Raw genomic sequence first — 22,646 nt, forward strand, 5'->3', positions numbered from 1 at the left:
TTGACAAGCTTCTCCAACAACAGCACGTTTTTCAAGCTCTCATTTACAAACTCGTTCCTCTAGCTATGGCCATCTAGCTTTTAGTGAATGGCTTTTTAAAAAAAATGTTCATTGCAGTAAGAGCTTTTCGCCAGTCCCTCACAAGTTTCTCACTCACTCTTATAACTTTTATATTTTAAATAAAAAAAATCACATATTAGCCGCTCCGGAGTATAAGACACACCCCCAGCCAAACTATGAAAGAAAGTGCGACTTATAGTCCGGAAAATACGGTACACTCAAAATTAAAGGCGCACTGATCCGATCATGGCCTAATTTGTGTGATCGGTGATTGGTAAATGCGCCGATCAAACGGGCTGATCAAACGTGGATTTCACAGTACGTCTAACTCGCTGTTTCTCTCTTCACAGATGAAAGCAAGACTCACTCAAAAGATGATCATTGTGAACTAGAGGACATGAGCGATGATGACTTTCAGACCCCTTTGGCCACACCGTCTGAGTCCCCACCTGCAGAGCTCCTTGTGCCTTCAAAAGATCCCCCGAAGAGTCCAGAACTGCCCAGCCTTCGCTCTCCTGAAGGGTCTCTGGCCTGTCGGAAAAAACTCTACGAAAAATACTCGCTGTCATTTAAAGATCTGCAGATAATGGTTGGTCACTGCAAAGACAACTGGAAGCACCTTCAGGAAAGTGAGGTCGGGCCTACACATGTCGTGGAGAAGTTTAACGTGCTTCTCCAGTTGGAGCAGCGCCTTCGCTACACCTCTGACCCTCAGCTCCCTGGCGCCGTTCTTTCAGGAACCCTGCCCGATCTCAAAGTCCACATCAACTTTGAAAAGATGACAGCACTGAGGAACTGTTTGACCAGACTCAGTGGCTCAACTGATCAGGGGAACACTGGCAAGGAGAAAAATGCAAACATAAAGCCTCCCGACCCCTTCAGACATCAAAATATCTTCAAGAGGGACAACAGCTCATGGAAGCTGCATGGGTCAGCTAAGAATCTTACACAGAGTGTCATGACTTTAGAGCAGCACACGCGGGAGGTCTTAGTAGAGTCCCGTCTGCTTTTGGCCGAATTCAACATCAACTACATGCAGCTGGGGGTAGAAAGCGACGGACGCTACATCTCCGTGCTTAAAGTCTTTGGCACGAATGCTCATTTTGTCAAAAGACCTTATGATACTGAAGTTTCTCTGACTGTCCACGGTCTTCTGCTTGTGGACACCTTACAAACCTACGGCTCAGACTTTGACCTGCTGGTGGCCTCTCATAAGCATCTTAGCTTCGATATCCCCACAGGAAGTTTAAGAGAGAGCCAACCTTCCTCCCCAGTTTCTGTCAATGAGAAATCACAAGAAACTCAAGACCTGGAGAAGGATTTGTCAACAGCCGTGGTCATGGATAGGTCCTTTCAAGACCAGAATGCGCTGATAAAGCTAGAGTATCAGTTTGTCAGCTCAGATTGCCCCTCTATGAATCTGGACAGCTCCTTGCAAGTCACCACCATGCAGGTCAACAACTTGGACATCATTCTGAACCCTGAAACCATAGTGGAACTCCTTAAGTTTCTTCAGAAGTCCTTTCCTAAAGAAGAGGCTGATTTAGCATCTTCTACACACCAGGCCACAGAGGATAACGAGGAGGATGGAACTTACCAGGCCACTTACGACCAGAACAAAGAGCTAACAGTTGAGATCCAGCGGCTGAATGTGCTACTTCTTCGAACTGTGTCCACGGGTTGTGTGCTGGGAGCGGAGAAGAAGTGTTTGAAGATAGCAACGGCTAGCATCACTGGCACCAAAGTCAACGTATCCATGGGCAGTCGCATGGATGTCAATGGTTCCTTAGGCTCTCTGCAACTCGTGGACCTTCCGCACGACAGCGAACGAAGCCAGTTTGTGGTCAGCATTGGAAATGTGGAAGATCGCGCAAATCTGGACGGGCTAGCGTTTCTTCCCGAGACGGCTGGTGCTCCATTCGAGGCATTGAATTTTCACTTTTTGGAAAAATCCCACGGCGAATGCTTCCTGCAGCTTGAAATGGCGTCACTGCACTACAACCACTCGCCGAAGTTCCTGAAAGAGTTGACGCTCTCTGCCAATGAGGTAGAGGATAATTTCCGCTCCATGTTGAAAAGCGCAGCCTCAAAAGTGTCTACAGTCCTGGCGACGAAAACAGCAGAGTACAGCGGGATGGTGTCGCTGTTTGAGACGCCTTCACGCAGAGTTCGGACCCAGAGTCAATCATGGGCTTTTCCTTTTGACGAAGCAGAGGAGGACCTCCTAGAGGAGTCCCAAAGCAGTATAGATACATTCCTAGTGAAGCTGACTTTGAACATTGAGATCGACTCCCCAGTCGTTTCTGTTCCTCGCAGACCAGGGCATTCAGAGCTACTGGTTGGACATCTAGGGAGAATTTCCATTCAGAATTTTGTCACAGGCGCAGGTTGTGAAGAAGAGCAGCTGCAGGTTTTGGTGAGAGACATTCGACTATATTCACTCAATCTCAGTCATTTGGATTTGAAAAATAGGGACAAGGAAGCATTCACTGAGGGCATCAACCATAGCAGTGCCCAATTCACACGCCAGGACTTCTTTGAATCGCTCAGCTGTGGAAAAGGTGGTTCTATTTTTTAGATGACATATGTTTTAGGGTTGTTCCGATAGCATCTTTTTCAATCTAATCCGTGAAGCTGCTGATACCAAGAAACGGAGCAATGTAGTGGTCCGTTACTTTCATAGTGTGATACAAAACAATAGCAAAACCTTGCTAAGAACCAGAGCACATGGGTAATGAGGCACATTGCTCCAGTCTCTCCAAGGTTCAGCTACAACTCTCAAGATTAAATTAAGGGATTAAAGAGGTGTTTTTATTACACACTTTAAATAACTACTACCTCTTGATGAATACTGTCTGATATCGGATTGGTGAATCAGTTTTAGTATTTGCCAATGCCGATACTTTTAAAAATCTGTGGAGTTGGCATAAAATCCCAAACAGTTATGGTATTTGAACAACCATATGCATATTTTTTAACAGTTTGTCCATTTTATTAATCATGTACGAATTTGTTCTACGTATTTCAGCTTACCATATTCTCAAAGACACAACGATTCAGTTCACCATGGAGAAGATTCCAGCGGATGAAAACAGTCACGTGACCTTCTTGAGCACAGAGGAGCCTTGCATGAGTTCAGGGTTACTGAAAATCCAGGGGAAATTCATCAACCCTGTTCAGGTAATCATACTCTCCAAAGGAGACACTTTCGGCAACACAGTATTCAGTTCAGTTAGTTTTGTTGTCATTTCACATCTGCGTGGTAAAAGTAACTACTGGCAAAAGAGATCGTACTTCGTACTTCAGTGCCCTGTCAGATGTTTTTTTCCCCCTCTTGTATGTGGTCAATATGAGTACTTTAAACCGAATGTCCATTTGAAAGATATCAAGCTGTTCACCTGCCTCCACCCTCAGGTGTTCCTCTGCAAACCAGTATATGAGCAGCTCATGGAGACTCTCGACAGCCTGTCCCTGATGGAGGACCAACGCTTCACCCCCAGCCAGCCTCCGACCCCTCCTCCGCCCACGCCGTCCTCTGCTCGGCCGCACCGCTTCCCCAACGTGTCGCCCGGGGGTCTGTTTGCACGAGACCCTCCACACATTAGCTTCTCCTCCCCGCTAGCTTTGCAGGCCCAGGAGCCGAGCCCGGACACCTTTTCCTTCACCCAGCTCAAAGTCACCCTTCACGTGCCCGAGCTCCAGGTGCAGCTCAACACGGATCTCACACAAGGATCCCAAGGACTGGTCAGCTTGTGCTTTCATGATTTGGAAGGAGACATTTCCAAAGACCACCCCCAGCTCCTCGCAGTACAACTAGCTTTGCGTTCCGTGCTGATGGAGGACCTTCTGGAGCACAACCCAGACTCCAAGTACAAACATCTCATGGTGTCCAGGGGCGCTCCGAAACCTTCCACTTTCAGCACCAGGGAGTATCTGTCCCAAAGCTGCCCATCAGCGTCCAACGCACAGTACCCCGACATGCCGCGCTCCCTGCCCGCGCACATGGAAGCAGCCCAAAATGTTTTCCAGTTCTACCAAAGGCACCCCAGCACCCCCTCCGCTGCCAGCCGCAGCAAAACCAAAGAGGAGGCCGGCTGCCCGAGCACACCGCCGCCCTCCCCTACCCACAAGACGCAGCAACCAGCAGACTTCGACGATTCGCTGGTGCACATTAATATTCTGCTGGTGGACCAGGCGCACCCGGAATTCAGAACGCGCTACGGGGGCGTGGGCCGCAGCATCGACGTGGACTTCAACTGCCTGGATGTCCTGATCACGCTGCAAACTTGGGTTGTGATTCTGGACTTCTTTGGGATTGGGTCCACGGCCAATAATCACGCGGTGAGGGTCAGCGCCATGTCCCCACAGCCGGTGTGCGAGCACTTCTCTCTGGACCAGGAAGTGCTGAGTGTGAACACCAAAGTAGATCTGAAGGTAGTTCCTTTTTATTTAGTTTTTGAAAGAATACTCTGCAAAATGAATCCAAATTGGATTGCAACTGCAATAATAAAGGTTGTTAATATCCTTTTAAAATGCGTTCAGTTTGGAAGTTCTCAAATTCAGAGTATTAGTTTAGCCATTCGTATTTCAGTCTCTTCTCAAACATTAATGCCACTGGATGTTGACTGGAAAAAAGGTGTTGACGCACCTTTTTAAGGACGATTACGTTCCGAGCTAAAAATAGCTCTTTGGCGACTAAAGCATGATGAAATAATAACAAAATCCGGGAAAAGTCATGCTCACAGTGACACTTTTGACTATTTATTTTGACTACTTTTCAAAATTAATTACTACTTAATTACTTTCTATAATGAAATTGACTAAAACTTGACTAAAACCTTATTGAGTTTCCGTCGACTAAAACTAGACTAGACCTATCACATTCAGAAATTACTCAAATGTGACTAAAACTAAAAGCAGTTTCATCCAAAATACTAAGACAAACTTAGAGGGCTGCCACAAACAACACTAGTGTCAGTGGGCAAACCTGCTTAAAAGTTGCCAAAACTCATGATGAATGTACGATGCAGATGGAATTTCTGTTGTATTTTAGTAGTTTACAGAGCCACTGCCCCTTTCCTCTCTCTCTAACTGAAGACAAGCTCTTTGGCCTTGGATTTGAGGTTTTGTCATTTAGAATTAGTGATGTTTATTAAAGGAATAGGCCACCGTTTTTACATACTGAGATATGTTCTCACCTTAGCTTTGACGAGTTCTTTAGGACCTGTCTGGTCTTCACCCGTGCCTTCAGTCACATAAACACAGAGCAGACGGCGTTAGCATTTAGCCTCTCCCCCTCTCCACTATAGCTCCAAAACTGGTCAAGATAGAAGCTACCAAGCTCTTCCACGTTTTCCCTATTTAAATATGGTTACGTGAAGTGTTCCACTACAAAGTATAATTACACAAAATTAAACAATGTGGATTTTCTAAGCGGATAAAAGAGGAACTATATTGTAAGGCGTAATAATACCAGGAGTAGTTTGGCATCCGCACAGTAAAGTGAGAGAGATTACTGCGCGGATTTCGAACTACTCCTGGTATTATTACGCCTTACAATATAGTCCCCCCTTTTATCCGCTTAGAAAATCCACATTGTTTCATTTTGTGTAATTATACTTTATAGTGTAACACTTCACATAACCATATTTAAATAGGGAAAACGTGGAAGGGCTTGGTAGCTTCTATCTTGACCAGTTTTGGAGCAATAGAGGAGAGAGGGAGAGGCTAAATGCTAACACCGTCTGCGCTGTGTTTACGTGACTGAAGGCACGGGTGAAGACCAGACAGGTCCTAAAGAACTCGTCAAAGCTAAGGTAAGAACATATCTCAGTATGTAAAAACGGTGGCCTATTCCTTTAAGGAATAAGTCAGATATGTTTTTTCATGGAAAACAAAATCCGTGGATAGTCGAAATTGGAAATTCAGCTGTGCACTAAATCCTTATTTTTTCTAAAAAAAAAAGCAAATTGAATCGCAGTACTTTGCAACAATATTGTTTTCCAAAATAATTCAGCTCGAAAGCACTAATATTTAATTATATTCAAATTACTGTACTGTATGTGTTTTTCTGTCTGACTATTTTTTCATCTCCTCTTTGCCGTGTTCTCAGGTGCACTCGTTGTGTCTTATTCTGAACAAAAAGTCCAATGAACTTGCTCGAGCCAGTGTCTCCAAGCTCTCCGCTCATCTGGACATGCTGGGTACGATTCAACGTGAAAGCTCGTCCTCATTTCCATAAAGTGCTGCCAGCGTTGTCCTTGATGGTAATTTTGTCTCTGCTAAACAGATGGTGACTTAGCTTTGCAAGGCAGTTTGGGAAGTCTGTCCCTGAGCGACCTAACGCCACACGGGGATCTGTATCGGGAGCGCTTCACTACGAGAGGAGCTGAAGCGCTGGTTTTTAACATCCATAAGTATGATCATTTATCGATCTAGTTCATAGACTTGACCAGTATGTGATGTCTGACAGTAGCGATTGCCCTGTGGCGCAGGTACGGGCAGCCGGACCCCGGCCTGGAGCGGGACTGTGATGTGCGTGTGTGTCTGCAGATGGCGTCTGTGCAGTACGTTCACACGCAGCGCTTTCAGGCTGAGGTGGTGGCCTTCATCCAGCACTTCCTCCAGCTACAGGACGTCCTGGGCAGACAGAGGGCCGCCATGGAGGGGCAGGCTGTGAGTACAGTGAGAAACGGGCCCTCGTTAGCTCTCATCTGGCCATTAAGGCAAGACATGGCAGGTGAAAACAGAGATTTTTCATGCAGTGGGCAATATGGAGATTTTTTTGCTAGATTTCTCCCTTAAAGAGACTAGATGCAAGTTGGTCGTTTTTATACTCACTACTGCCACCTCAGGTCTTACGCGTAACTGCAGGTTCTATATTAAGCTCGTGCATGACGGCACTTCGGACCCGATGAACTGAAAAATAAACAAAGCAAAATTGGAGTTTTTGCAGATATTTTTTCACTTATGAGTAGCTTATTAAACTAAACCACATCTAAAATTTCTCTAAAAAAAACATTTGCTGCTAATATTTCACAAAATAAAAACATACATTTAAATCTGGGTCTATCCATTATTTATATTTTATCGCTGAAAACAGGAATTTTTGGCCATTTTTATCCACAAAATCCCTTATTTTATATGCAAAACATAAAATGGCAGAAAACTTGCAATGTTCAGCATAAGTTTCACATTGATATCTGTAAATATTCATTTCCCCCTATTCACCTGCAGTGTCTTACCCCGTGTACACTAAACAATGTTTATCAACAGAGATTTTTAGATGTCACATTGAAGTGTGAAATCGAGAGCGTGCACTGGTCTTGTTTCATTAAAGCTCCGGACTGCATTTTGTTGATGATACATCTGGCAGAGACCAATGCTGCTGCGATGGGAGGCTCACTCTATGACAAGCGATCCCAAATTTCAGACACTGCTCGATATCTTTCACAGCTCGACAATGATTATAAGAATCTTTATCCTGGTCTCGATGTACATAAGATTTCCCCCTGATAAGAGATCATTTGTCTTAGACGGCCAAAATGGTGCAGTGTACACCCGGCTTAGACCGCCTTTAGCAGGTCTTAGGGCTGGGCGATATGGACCAAAACTCATATCATCTTACATTTAGGTTGAATATTGATAACGGTTTCTTAATATTTAAGCTTGGTGGTGCCAGTCATATGTGTATGCGCGCACCGAGTACATGCGTGTCATCATCACTTACCGCTAAAGGGAAGGCTGTAGACTCTCCACACCTGTATTGTTACACCATCCAAAAACACATCTGCGTGGCTTTGTAAAGGTTTCTCCAAGTCCTGCAGACAACCTGGCTGCACGAGTGAAGATCCAGTGCGCCAGAAAAATGCGTAAGATCCAATCTTGGTCATAATCCGCCTCAAAAGCTTTGTTTCCAATAAAGTCCAATTGTAATGTCCACGAACATCCCAAACACAAGCCTCACATCAAATGCGCTGCTGTGCAAATTATTTGGGAGAGTTATTTGAGCAGAATTGGATCTTTATAGCTCCAAGAAGGTAATTGAAATGCTCCAGAAGACAAGAATTTGCTGGTGATTGCTTCAAATGTATCCGAGCCTCCCCCTCAGCTGGGCAATTGTATACAATAGTTGAGTGATACATGAATGAAACTGTTAAAATGCGTAGATTAATACATACATTAACTTGCATAATAAATAAAAGCTTAAATAAATACTTTCTCCTAGTGTATACACACTAGTATGTACTCAGTGCCCTGTGTTTCTCCTCAGGTCCGGGACCACCCTCAGCGGGCCTCCAGAGTCCTCCTTGACATCGAGGCCGGTGCTCCTGTCATTGTGATCCCGGAGAGTTCCCGCTCCCCCAGAGGCATCGTGCTGAACCTGGGACAGCTCAGAGTGCACAACAGCTTCCTGCCCGCCGGAGGGCACGGCACCTTCTCTCTGAGGGACAAGGTAGAGAAACTGACCATGGCTCATACCTTTCTGCGCTGTCTGGTGAGTCTGCATATGCCACACGTGCTGCACGTGTCTGTGAGCATGCTGCAGACTAACGCGCGTGTTCACTAATAATAATAATAATAATAATAATAATAATAATAATAATAAATACGTTTTATATAGCGCTTTTTGGGGGACACAAAGACGCTTTACAGATGAGACGAACAAACAAAGATGGCATTGTTGGCTATTGTTGGTTGTAGGTGAGCTGAAACAGGTGGGTTTTGAGCAGTTTTTTGTAGGTGGCCAGTGAGTCTGAGTTTCTGGTGTGGATGGGGAGTGAGTTCCAGAGGGTGGGGGCGGCGATGGCGAAGGGTCGGTCCCCCAAGGTTCGGTGCTTTGATTTGGTGATGGGTTTGAGAAGGTTTAAGTTGGCAGAGCGGAGGTGACGGGATGGGCGGTGGCGTTGTAGGAGGTCTGTGAGGTATGGGGGGCCAGGTTGTTGAGGGCTTTGTAGGTGATGAGCAGAACTTTGTAATGGATGCGCTGTTGTACGGGGAGCCAGTGAAGCTGTTGGAGGACGGGGGTGATGTGGTCTCTGGAGCGGGTGTGGGTGAGGAGGCGGGCGGGAGAGTTTTGAACATATTGCAGTTTTTGTAAATCAGAGGAGGGGAGACTGTACAGGAGGCTATTGCAGTAGTCGGGTCTGGATGTGATAAATGCATGGATCAGAGTTTCAGCAGCAGATGTGGAGAGGGTGGGGTGGAGGCGAGCAATGTTACGGAGGTGGAAAAGACACTACCACCTGAAGCTCACGCTATTTGAATCTGATATTGAATACATACATTTCATTCTAGTAAGCTTACTACAGTAGTCTGCACTTATTTATAGCCATTTCTCTATGTTTGTTTGGACTGCACTGTGGTGATGCCATCCGGCGAGTACGGCGCTCGTTGGGTCATGAAATAATCAGTGTATCGCCGAACAGGTTGGGGCGGGTCAAAAATGATTGCATCATTCTATTGAGCCGTGTCTTAAGTGCATCATCTTCACAGCAGGTGTCCTGACGGAAAAAGGGGTCGGATTTTTATTAAACACGCAGCGTTTTGCAGCTTATGATCCTGTCATGGATCTTAATAACCTTTGTTTCCACAATCTGTCCCTCATTTGTTTGCTCTCTATAACCAACCTTGTGGTTAGCGCCTTTTTTTGTTAGATAAATAAAGGTATATATTTATATGTGTTTCCCCAAATCTCACAACAATAAGTCAGATATGGAAGAATCAGTGTATTATATAAGGTATGCAGAGTTCTTTGATCCAGTGTACTTGTTGCTTGACTTAAGAAGAAGAAGATCTTTATTTATATAGCGCCTTTCACAGACATAGTCACAAAGCGCTTTACATGAGACAACTGACTTAAAATTCCAACACTTTTAGCGATTTTTTTATATAGTTAATGTGTGGCTTCCTGCAGATTCTGCTGTCAACAATGACACCCAGAAACGGTGTGCGAAATATAGGGGGGTGCGGGGGGGTCCGACCCCCCGATTAACCCATCAGATCTCGAGGGCGAAGGCAAACGTGGTAGACCAGAGCAAAATACTGCCAACATAGATGGCATATAGGCCTACTACACTACCACAATTAAAGGATCTGTATCCTGCTATTTTAGCCATTCCAAAGTTAAGTATAGGCATTTATATGATATATTGTACCTCTACCACTATGGAGCACTCATTTTTGTGATAAGTAAAAGTGTTTTCTGGAGGTATTTTTCAAACCCAGAAGCCACAACGCTTCGATTCAGTTAACTCCGCCCCCTCTCTCCTCACATACAACTTTACCGTAATATAAATAAACAGCAAATGAGTGAAGCTACTTCACGATGCAGTTATAAGGAGTTGTCATCTGCAACACAGCTTCAGAAATGGCTAACACACACAGGCTAACACACATGCTAACACACGCTAACGCGCGTTTTGATAGACTCTCATTCTCTAAACGCTCTGGTCCATCGCTGTTTACATTATGGGACTCACGTTGGTTATAAAAGTTAATCCACTTGGCGAAGGTTCACCAAACATCCATCAGAGACAGTCACAGAAAAACACTATTTTATATTATAACACTATAGGATGAGCCGCTCCATCGTCTTCATCAGGTGGGAGGTCAGGGCGACTGGTCTGTAGTGGGCCGGTTCCCTGGCGTGCGCTGTTTTAGGAACTGGAATCAGACAGGAGGTCTTCCACAGGACGGGGACCTTCTCCAGGCTGAGGCTCAGGTTGTAGATGCGGCAGAGGACCTCGGAGAGCTGGTCTGCGCAGGTCCTCAGCAGCCTGGGACTGATGCCATCTGGTCCTGCAGCTTTCCCCCACTTCAGTCGCCTCAGCTCCTCACCTGGTCCGGTGTGATGGAGAGGGGGGAGTGAGGGGGGGACTGGTGTGGGGGTGGCCTGCCGGGGGTGGGACAGGTGCTAGAGGAAGTACGTATGGTGGGGGCTGGAGACGTGGGTGCAGGGGGGCTGGAGGCAGGTGAAGGTGGTCGGGGGAGGGGGGCAGTGTCCACTGGGCTGGAGACGTGTGAAGAGGAGGGAGTGGGGGGAGAATCAAACCGGTTGAAATGTTGGTTGAATTCATCCGCCCCGCGCTGGTCTCCATCAGCTGTCCCTCTGGCACTCTGTCCAAAACCGGAGATGTTCTTAAGTCAGGGCTTTAAGTTCAGGGGTCACCCAGGGGTGGTTGTTGGAGAAACACCGTACCTTCTGGGTTGGTACAGTGTTTTCCACACAGAAGTTGATGTAGTCTGTGATGCAATGGGTCAGGCCGTCGATGTCATCTCCATGAGAGCTGCAGATCATGTTCCAGTCTGTGGTCTGCAAACAGTCCCTAAGTCTCTCTTCAGCCTCTTCACTCCACACTTTCACAGACCTCTTCTGGGCTGGCTCCCTTCGCACCTTGGGTGTGTAATCCGTCCGCAGTAGGACGAGATTGTGGTCTGAGCGTCCGAGCGGGGGGAGGGGGGCAGAGGTGTAAGCGCCCTTCACATTAGCATACAGAAGGTCCAGGGTCTTATTTTTCCTTGTGTGGCACTTAACATACTGCGTGAGTGTGGAGATAGTGGCGGAAAGAGAGGCGTGATTAAAGTCACCGGTGATGAGCAGCAGGGCGCGGGGATGACGCATCTGGGTCTGGGTCACGGTACTGTGGATGCGCTCACAGGCTGCGGCACTAATAATGGCACTCTGGTAAAATAGCAAACACAGGCTACCATAAAACATTAGATAATATGCTAATGAAAATATGTATATTTTATCTAAATGATCTGGCGACCCCGCAAATTTGTCTTGCGACCCCCTTGGGGGTCCCGACCCCCAGGTTGAGAACCACAGCCCTAAATAACTCTTTATCCAATCTAGACTAATTCCTCTGAGACCATATCTTTCGAGTTTACTAAATAGAATATTATGATTGATGGTATCAAATGCCTTTTTGAGGTCAATGAATATACCGTATTTTCCGCACTATAAGGCGCACTATAAAAGCCTTTAATTTTAACAGTGCACCTTATATCCCAGTGCGCCCTATGTATCAATTTCTGGCTGTGTTTACACACCTAGTTGGTTTACAGGTAAACCAGCATTAATTAATACGCCTTGTATTCCGGCGCGCCTTATTTATGAAAATGAACATTATCATTGTTAATGCGCCTTATAATGAAGTGCGTCTAATGGTGCGAGAAATACGGTACCAGCTGCAACCTATTTGAATGAATTGTCTCCAAATTAAGTCCTTGGATATCATTTAAAAGCATTAAATTGGATTTCATGTCACGTGTCTAAACATAAGTTCATAAAAGATACAAAGGATGGTCCGAATCACATTCAGCTGCAGTTTTAGCTGAAATTGTGCACTGGTTTTTGCTTGGAAAGGCCTTTTGAATATTGAAATATCAGCTCATTATTGTATTTCCTTATCTTAAGAAGTGAAAAAATGCACAGATGTGTTACGCTTGTGGTATTGAAACTAATACTTTGAGTATTGCCTCTTGATGACCTTTTGTCTCTCCGAAGAACTTAATACTGCATGTAAACTCCTACAAGGACCCCTCCCATTATAAGGTACTGGCGCACAGGGGCATTATGGGAAAGCAGTGGGTGTTTTCTATTGAGTGTGAGAGTGATGCATGTAGCTGCATTTTTTTCTACTTGACCACATTTGGACTGTTTCAATGGTACATGGTAAACTTTTCACTTGGGATATGTTTGCAGTGCTGAGTATTCCCTGTTTTTCCTCCAGTGGAGTCTTTACATCCAAAATATTATTTGAATATTATATTATTATTATTTGAACATTTAAAGTGCTGCCTGTCACATCCTGTCAGTAACTCGCTGTCTGCTCTGTGATCTTGAGCTATTCATTCCCTCCCCAATCCCTCGTAGGAAGATAACAAAAGCAGAAGACTAGCGACCACGGAAAAGTCTAGAAGAAGTCCCGTGGGGCATCCATCCATCCATCCATCCATCCATCCATCCATCCATCCATCCATCCATCCATCCATCCATCCATCCATCCATCCATCCATCCATCCATCCATCCATCCATCCATCCATCCATCCATCCATCCATCCATCCATCCATCCATCCATCCATCCCATCCCATCCCATCCCATCCCATCCCATCCCATCCCATCCCATCCCATCCCATCCCATCCCATCCCATCCCATCCCATCCCATCCCATCCCATCCCATCCCATCCCATCCCATCCCATCCCATCCCATCCCATCCCATCCCATCCCATCCCATCCCATCCCATCCCATCCTCCACATTATTCAGGCCAATGTCCCTGAACTGACGATGGAACGGAGCTCCAAAACACCTAAAATATCAAAGACAATCTTGAATCATTCGCCCACACAAGTCTGTTTTTCCCCCTTGTTTTGTGCTTGATCTTGTGCAAACGCCCTCTGCAGTCTGCTCATGTGATGCTGACGTGTCCTGGCTTTGCTGTGTAGGAGCGGGTTCAGAAGGCCGCAGACAGAGGCAGTGATGAGGAGCGGGTCAGGAGTGTCATCAGCGCCCCCTCTGGGTTCAGCCTGGGGAGACCACAGGCTCCCTGCGCCTGGCCGGGCTCGGAGGAAACCCCAGGTAAGACCAATGTGACTGGATCTTGCTCCAGATCAGGGTTCTCCAAACCTATGGCTGGGTACTATTAAACAATACCAGTATGGTATACATGCTGTGGCAGGCATATCGGGGACAGGAAGAGAATTGGACACAGGTGTTTAGCGCATGCGCAAGCTTCGCATGGCCAATTTATGTTTACGACAGTTAGAAAACAGTTGTGGCAGGCATATCGGGGACAGTTAGAAGACAGTGATTAATATGTTCGAGTCGAATAAAAAAAATAGCTTGATACAGACATAATGCTTTGTATAACATAATTTTAATAAAAATCAAAAGTACTGTTTTGAAAGAAGTTTGTTTTAACTCAGCACAATATATTTAGTACTTCTGCGCATGCGTCTTACAGGCGCGAAGTTCGACCGGCTTTAAAATGTATTAATATTTTTATGATCGGCACAACTTATGTGTTTAAACCATATCTACTTATAATTTTAATTGTTTTTCTGTTAATTCCAGTCATATAGAGTGCAAACTACCCAAGAGGTTGTTTTCTTTCGCGTTTTTTCGCTGAAAAGAATGGCTTTATGAAGACCTAACCTATTTAAATCTTATATTTGGCTGCCTTGTGTGTAAATATATAGGCCTATAAATATTATCATTGATTGTAAATTTTGTAAATAGCCAATTGTTGTGTTGTTGTTTAGTTAAATCTGATCGTTTATAATTATTATAATTTATATCATCATCAACATCATCATTATTTTGTTTATTTGTATTTTCTATAAATATACACAATTGACAACTTGTTGTTCTGTTGCTTTGTCCAATCTTTCATAATCGTTATTATCATTTCTATCATCATCATTACAATTATTTATTTCAATGTATTTTACATAAATATAGCCGACATAATTTACACATTGCCTAATTAACACTTTCTCCATCTGTGAGATCAATAAAGTATCTATCAAAGAGCTGCCGTAAACATGTGAGGCCTGCGCATGCGCTAAACACCGTAGCCCCGATTCTCCAGCGTTCGCTAGCTCCGATTCTCTTCCTGTCTCCAATATGCCTGCCACACATGCGTTTCCAATGACATCACGCATAGTTCCGGCGGCCATTTTGAATACCCATGTAGAATTATACAGTACTACAACATGTAACAACATCTCTACTCAGGATGAAAATGAAAGACAACTGATTGACAGTGGCATTTTTATGAACTCGTAATCACTGCTCAAGAAGATAAGAGTTAAAACACGGCCCCAGAGACGCATGTGAAGAAACCAGCACATGTGGCAGCTCTGTCTGTCGAGCTAAAGATCTGCTTCACTCCTCAGACTACATGAACACATCAAAGAGGAAACCGAAAACCTTTCTCTGGGATTTTTACAGTTTGTCATGTCAACAGAATCTCAGTCTGAGTCAGTGTTTAAGCTGCTCAAGACGTTAGCATGCTACCGGTTAGCAACCGCCAACTATACAACTACTCTTCACTCTGGGGCCGTGTTTTTACTGTTTTCTCCTTGAGCAATTTACATTACATTAAAATTAAAATTATTATTAAAATTACATAAAAGTGGCACTTTCAATCAGTTGTCTTTCATTTATATACAGATAGAGATATTGTTGCATATTGTAGTACTGTATAAAGGTCTCCTTATACTTCCTCTTTGGCAGCTGTGGACTGTCTGCACGGTTTAAGTAGGTATTCTCGTTGTCCTCCAACATTGTTTACCGCACGGACCGTCCACGTAGTTAGAAAAGGACCGCGATGCGGAAAACGGAGCCGCACAGAGGCCGCACGAAAGGTTATGTCTGAGAAGAAAAAAAAAGACACCATTTTTCCACACAGATCTCGTGCACGTGTTAAAGGAATAGGCCACCGTTTTTACATACTAAGATATGTTCTTAGCTCACTTTAGTCGAGTTAATATATCCCCGTCTGGTCTTTGTCCGCGCGCTCTGTCACGCAAACGGAGCACATACGCAGCCTCTCCCACATGTCACATAGCTCCGAAAAAGCTCACGATAGAAGCTACCAAGCTCTTCCACGTGTTCCCTATTTAAATAAAGTTACGTGAAGTGTTTTCATGTGAAGTATATTTACCCAGAAATGTAGCATGTCGATTTTATAAGCAAATAAAAAGGGGGACTATATTGTGAGGCGTAATGATACGAGGAGCACAGCGTCCGCGTAGTAACTCCTAAAGACTTCCCCCGCTCACTTCCGTCAATAACCTTTAGGAGTTACTGCGCGGACGTTTTACTCCTCGTATCATTACGCCTCACAATATAGTCCCCCTTTTTATTTGCTTATAAAATCGACATGCTACATTTCTGTGTAAATATACTTCGCATGAAAACACTTCACGTAACTTTATTTAAATAGGGAACACGTGGAAGAGCTTGGTAGCTTCTATCGTGAGCTTTTTCGGAGCTATGTGACATGTGGGAGAGGCTGTGTATGTGCTCCGTTTGCGTGACAGAGCGCACGGACAAAGACCAGACGGGGATATATTAACACGTCTAAAGTGAGGTAAGAACATATCTTAGTATGTAAAAACGGTGGCCTATTCCTTTAAGTATAATCCAACCTTAATTCTAATTTGGTAATAAAAATGGCCGCCATAACAACAAAAGTCACATGACTAAAAAGCATGTATAAAAAGTTGAGGCACTACTGGTATTGAAAAAAAAAATCTGTTAATGTTAAGTTTATGAACTAGTTTTGTTTATAAAATTTACTGTACAATGAATTCAAGTGGCGTTCAAATGGTTTCTATTTCTAGATATTTTTTGACTGATATATCTAGATTGTTGAAATATTCCTCAAACTGAAATATCTGAGCAGAATGCCTCTCCCCCACAGAGGAGCATGTGTGCCTGCTGGACTGCATCTCCCTGGACCTTCAGGAAATGGACATCTTTGCCGCAGCCCGAGTGCCTTTGGAGAGCGGCGCCAAAGCGTCCGAGCCCTCCGACCTGCTCTTCCCGTCCTACCTGGTCCGCCGCACCGGAGCCAACATGCTCAAGGACTGCTGCCGCCTCAAGCTCAAAGTCGAACGCAACCTGGACAAGTGAGACCTAGAATGGTTTTACACCTTACAACTAATTACACCTTTTTTGGAATGCACTTTATCTTAATGTGAATTGTAGGCAATTTATTTGTTTCCAGGTCAAAGTTTATATGTTAGGAGCAAACTGGTCTAAATGCCGACAACATGACATGAGTTTGCACTGCCTCCCGTTATTTTGCACTCAAATATCAGCATTTGTTAAACCCAATCATAGGTCCACACAGTCATATTTATTTTTGCCTTTATGTTTTTTGAGTGGATAGGCTCAGTAATTTCAAAGCTATGAGGAGCATGAAAGCAGCATGAAGGAGTCTTTCCATAAGAAACATACTCTCTTCTCAGGAGTAGAGTATTAGAAAGTGATGTCCTTAAGCCTCCGATTGTAGATTTCCTGTTTGGCATTTCTTTCAATACTAGCCCATAGAGTTATGTTTAAAGTTCACGTGACAGGTTTTAATGCTTGTAAAAATATACATTATATCAGTATAGTATCAGTTGAATAATTATCATTTTATTACAAGAAATGGTAGGCAGGATTTGAATTTTTAAGCTGTTGACGGGAAGTGACATAGAAGAAGGTAGCATTCCATAGCAGGTTGACTAATTTGCTATCGACTTAACCACTTTAACGCACATTAACAGTTTGAAATTGTTTCTTTCTTCTATGTCACTTTCTGTCAGTGTCCAATAAGGAGGTAAAACTTTGGCTCCATCCGAAACCCTTATAGCTTTTAGGGATGAACCGATACAGATACCAGTATCGTAGTATGTGGTATTGGGCCGATACCACACGCTTGTACTCATACTCGTACTCATGCATCAGGTCCTGATACCAGAAACCGATACCACTGGATGTGTGGCCGGCGCTCCTACTCCGCTGAGGAGAGAAAAGAGCAACAAACTGGAGAATTCTTTCGTGGAAATCCAATATTCCACATAGAGCTGATTTTATAACAGACTACACTCCCTAAATCAGAGTCTGTGCTGGATTTAACCAAAGTACTAATGTCCAAAATGAAGACATACGTTGAGTGAAAATGAGCTGCAGCAAAGCAATCAAAATGCTGTAGCTACTGGCTAAGTTGCTATAAACACACAAGAAAATCTACCCGGAGCTGCAATAAAGTGTAATGCGTGAGTGAGTGAGTGGTGGTGGTCGGAGGGGCCGATGGCGCAGACTGATTGCCTCGCTTCCGTCAGTCTACCCCAGGGCAGCTGTGGCTACAATAGTAGCTTACCACCACCGGGTATGGAGTGAATGAATAGTGCAATGTAAAGCGTCTTTGAGTGTCCAGAAAAGCGCTATATAAAACCAATGCATTATTATTATTATTATTATTATTATTATTATAAAGGCAAATTTGTGAAATAAAAATAGATAAATGAATAAAGCACAGGCATTGAGGAGTTTTTGGACATGAGCTGTTCTGTCAATGGACAGTGCAATAACAATTAATATTATAAAAAATAATATTGAACAAAAAATATAAAACCAAAAATAAAATGGCATCTGTTCAATTCTGATTTAACTTCTCTTAAGACTGTAGTCTACTTTACTCAAGGAAATGTAACTGAGCTAATAACTAACCAATCTGCTGTGACAAAATCAGTCTGTAAACCGTCTCTTCACTTCAAAAAGTGTGTTGAAGAAAATGCCTTGTACTTGTATCGGTATTCAGTATTGGCAAGTACTTAAATCAAGGTACCTCTTACCAATCTTCGCGTTTTAGATGGGGCCAATAAAATCACAAAAAATCTTAAATATAATATTGTCAACTATATATTTGCAAAAAATGTGTCTAGTGTGTCATATAAGTCCTTGCCCTCCATTTGAAATACTGTGGAGTGTTGACTTTGCCGGTGTGTCACAGGGAGCTGAGCCACGCTGTGCCGGACCTGTCCATCCATGGCAGCCTGTCGTCAGTGCACTGCTCCCTGAACCAGGAGCACTACAGGCTGATCCGCGGGCTGTTGGAGAACAACCTGGGGGAACCCGTGGAGGAGTTCCTTCGGCCGTACAACCTGCAGGACCCCAGCTCCTACGTGAGACCTCACACTGGACTCACCCACAGGAACTGATATTTAGTTACAGCTTTATTTAACATTACAACGAGCGAGCGGGTAGGAGGTTATTTTCTCTGCTTTCTACCATCTTAGTCACCTTTTAGAGCAGAATTTATTCAACTCTAGCAGATGGTCTTCACTGATCTTTGATGGATTCATAATGGTGCTGTATGGTCACTAGAGGGCAGTCCTGTACAACTGGGGGTCAGTGGACCCTGGGGTAGACAAGCTCTGAGAAACTACTCAAACTGAATACTGATTGGATTTGATTTTCATAACAAAGCTGTGTGTTTGAAGGCTTTTTTAGCACAACACAACACAGTGCCGAAAATAGGAGTGGAGTTTATCACTTTCTAAATAGTTCACAGCATGTAAAGGGCATGTAGAGCACTTTGAGTGCCTAATCTAGGTAGAACAGCCCTACATAAATGTGACCATTTACCATTTTGGGGGGTTCTCAGAATATAAAAGACAAGGCTAAGCAAAGCTACTTAAAGGGAAAAAAAAGAGTTGATATTTGTTCGTATTTGACCTTGTAGTGCTCCAGCTTCTCACCAGAAAACCTACAAAACAATTGATCCTGGAGCAGCACAGAGACCACTGTGATGGAAAGTAAAGGGACCATGACAACCACTCATACAGGCACTGGGTCACTACAAGGACAAATGCGCACAAATATCAACTTTTTTATTTTGCATAAAAGTTGCATAATGCACTTTTAAAAAATACCTTTTTTTTTTTTTTTTTTTACACTTTCTTGATAATAGAATCTCTTACCTTAATTTTTATTTTTTTGAGAAATACCTTACTTTAATCCATATTTAACCTTGTAGCTCAATCTAAAAGCTTCTCGACTGGAGAGCAACAGTGTAACGCCTCATTTGAAAGCTTTTTTGTTGAGTTTTCATCACATGTTTGTCACCCTTGAGTCACTTTTTTGTTGTATTGTTGCTTTTTGGGCATGTTTTTATTGCACTTTTGTCACATTTTTGTCGCGTCTTAATTGTTTTTGTGCTATTTTGAGGCTTTTTTCAAGAAGCTTTTAGATTTGGGTAAAACAAAGAAAATGTGCTCGGTTCAGGCGGGGGTTAAGAGGTTAAGGGACAGATCCTAGATAACAGATTTACTGCACCACATTAGGGCTAAATAACTACTTTCCATCAGCAGTCTGTAGTTACAAATAAATGAACACTGCAAATTCAATATCACACCACTATAACAAAGCTCTAAACTTTCCCCAGTATTCAGCAGTCCCACTACAGACACAGAGCGTGAGTGGTTTCTCATGCTCTCACACCCACACACGCTGACACACACCTACAATGTAGAAAATCCCCCGCTAGATTGACCCATCGTCAGTTTTCAAACCTGATGGTGAGAACGAGCTGATCGTTCCATTGCTGTCCTTAACAGACGGTGTTAAGTGGAGATGTGTTCACCACCTTCTCTTTCCTGGTGGACATGATGGATGTGAGTCTGGAAATTCTGGACTGCCCTAAGCCCAGTGAAGACCAGCGTTCGCTTGCAAGGTACCAGTCACCCTATTCCTTTATACCTTTCTTAATCAATATCGGCTAGGAATCCATAACCACTGGCTGATCTGTTGCTCAGGTTTGACTTCATGAAATCCAAGCTGCTCTTTGAGAGTTTCTCCAATGGGTCGAAGTCTGTGAACCTGGTGTCTCACTCTCTGCTGGCGTTCGACACTCGAGGCACAGGTGCTAACAGCAGTGGGAGAGAAGGTTCCAAGCCCAACGTGTTCGACTGTATCCTCCAGCCCTCCAAGACGGGCTCCAACCGCGCCTCGCTGCAGCTGGAGCTGCACTACAGGTCGGTGTGGGAGGGTGCTAGCACATCGTTTCATTTGTTGTCCATATCTTTGCTGTACTCATTCTGACCTTTTTAAACTTGTGTGTAAGACAAGGTGTGTTGTCAACCATTCAGCCAACATGTTTATTTTTGCTTGGGACCTTAATGCAGCTCAAAAACATTGAGGAGCATATCAGCATCGGCCAATCAAAATCCCCAATAATCGGCATCGGCCTTAGAAAAACCCACATCGGTCAACCTCTATTAAATACATTTCTATATATTTCTATGATTGAAACCTTTACTATAATAATAGATGATTAAAAAAAAGGCATCAATTTAAATTTCTGAAAATATCGGCCTATATATCCGCTATCAGACCCCAAAAATCCATAGAAGTCGGCCCTTTCCCCGACGCTGACAGACTCTGTGCCGTCCCTGCAGATCCACCAGAGACTTGTCCTCCTTCACTGTGGTCCTCAACAACCTGCGGGTCTTCCTTATCTTCGACTGGCTCCTGCTGGTCCAGGACTTTCTGCGCATGCCCGCTGAGAAGACCCCTCCGACCAGGCAGCGCTGGCCCAGTAACAACAGCACGGACTCCGGCTCCTCTGTTTCCTCTGTCACCATGCCCAAAACAGTCAAGACCGGAGTGGTCACCAAGAGGTCCACTGTGCCGGTGAGCCAGGACCGCTACCTGGAGGTCAAGGTCAATGTCACGGGTAAGTCCATCCTGTAGCTCCTCAGCACTTTCCAAATAGCTTTCTACACTAAAGCATGCAATTTTTAAAGCCCCTTTGTCCTGGTCAAAGAAGTTGTAGGTGAATGTTGTAAAATATGAGTTCATTTTCTGTGTGTGGTGAAAGTCCCTGAGTTCAGTGGTTCTCAAACTGTGGTACTTGGGTTTCTTCAAGTGGAACTCAGGTTTCTGCAATGCTTTTCTAAATGTGACTTATTCAGATGGATAACATTATTGTAATTAATAGTAATATTTTTATTTCAGTGAAGCAGCAAATGAAAGGTGCACTTTTTAATAATACGTACGACCTTTCAGTGACTCAGTGGATGCTTGGGTGGTTAGCATAGCGCCTGTAGGACGCCCCAGGATCACTTGTTTATTAGGTTTTCACTGCTGAACTGTTTTCCATCCATCCATTTTCTTCCACTTTTCCGTTTCCGGGTCGTGGGGGCAGTTGTTGGAGCTTCCCAAATCACATTGCACCAGCCCCTATGGCTCCTCCTGCAGGTGGTGGGTCCACAGAAAGACGGCCTTGTGGTTCTCCGGCCTGTTGGTCTCTCATAAGGGGCTTCTGAACTGCTCTTTGTCTGACCCGTCACCAAGGACCTGTTTGCCATGGGAGACCCTACCAGGGGTACGAAGCCCCCGATAACAGAGCTCCCAGGATCATTCGGGTGCTCAAACCCTCCACATCGTTAAGGTGGCGGTTCCAGGAGGGGTGAACTTTTGATAAAGAATGGAGGCAGCAAAAGAGTTTAAACCAGTGGTTTATTTAGGCATAATTTTACTCCGTTATTTTGACAAACAGTGTCGTAAAAAAAAAAAACCCGCACTGAGCTGTTTTTATCCGTCATTAATTCAACTCTCATTACATTCGTTTTTGTTGAGATTTAGTTATTTGAATTAGGAATAACCAGAGATTGCAGAATAAATTGAGATAAACAAAACCAAATTTCAGAACGCAATCATAACACACGAATTTTGCAACTCGTGTGTAAAAGTCTCAAAGGACGAGTTACTCAGAGCCTCCTCTGCTCATCGATATTAAGCCTCAGATTTCAATATTAGAAATAATGGAGCTTATTATTTGTGTTTCTTAAACATTAAGTTGAAAATGAGGAAATGCAGAGGGCCAACGGAGCGATTTTTAGTGGTTCCAGCGTCATTGATGCTCCCGAGTCGGTGGCTTACCTTCGCCTCTCCCCCCACTCTCCCTCCTCTTCCTCCTTTTTCTCCTCTCCCTCCTCTTCCCCCTTTCTCTCCTCTCCCTCCGCTCTCCCTCCTCTCTCTCCTCTCTCTCCCTCCTCTCCCTCCTCTCTCTCCCTC

General features: G+C 44.2%; 1 protein-coding gene across 1 annotated transcript in view; it reads left to right on the forward strand.

The window, feature by feature from the left end:
* Positions 1 to 22,646, forward strand: part of vps13d (vacuolar protein sorting 13 homolog D) — a 67,396-nt gene that overhangs the window by 15,029 nt on the left and 29,721 nt on the right. Inside the window, exons 18-30 of the mRNA XM_079558124.1 lie at positions 411 to 2,621; positions 3,089 to 3,240; positions 3,475 to 4,494; positions 6,173 to 6,263; positions 6,350 to 6,476; positions 6,555 to 6,735; positions 8,333 to 8,515; positions 13,517 to 13,649; positions 16,501 to 16,708; positions 18,580 to 18,751; positions 20,186 to 20,301; positions 20,384 to 20,602; positions 21,026 to 21,303. Coding sequence (XP_079414250.1) covers positions 411 to 2,621; positions 3,089 to 3,240; positions 3,475 to 4,494; positions 6,173 to 6,263; positions 6,350 to 6,476; positions 6,555 to 6,735; positions 8,333 to 8,515; positions 13,517 to 13,649; positions 16,501 to 16,708; positions 18,580 to 18,751; positions 20,186 to 20,301; positions 20,384 to 20,602; positions 21,026 to 21,303 — 5,091 coding nt within the window. The remainder of the gene's footprint in view (positions 1 to 410; positions 2,622 to 3,088; positions 3,241 to 3,474; positions 4,495 to 6,172; positions 6,264 to 6,349; positions 6,477 to 6,554; positions 6,736 to 8,332; positions 8,516 to 13,516; positions 13,650 to 16,500; positions 16,709 to 18,579; positions 18,752 to 20,185; positions 20,302 to 20,383; positions 20,603 to 21,025; positions 21,304 to 22,646) is intronic.

The sequence above is a fragment of the Gobius niger genome, assembly GCF_951799975.1.
Source record: "Gobius niger genome assembly, chromosome: 6".
Taxonomy (NCBI): Eukaryota; Metazoa; Chordata; class Actinopteri; order Gobiiformes; family Gobiidae; genus Gobius; species Gobius niger.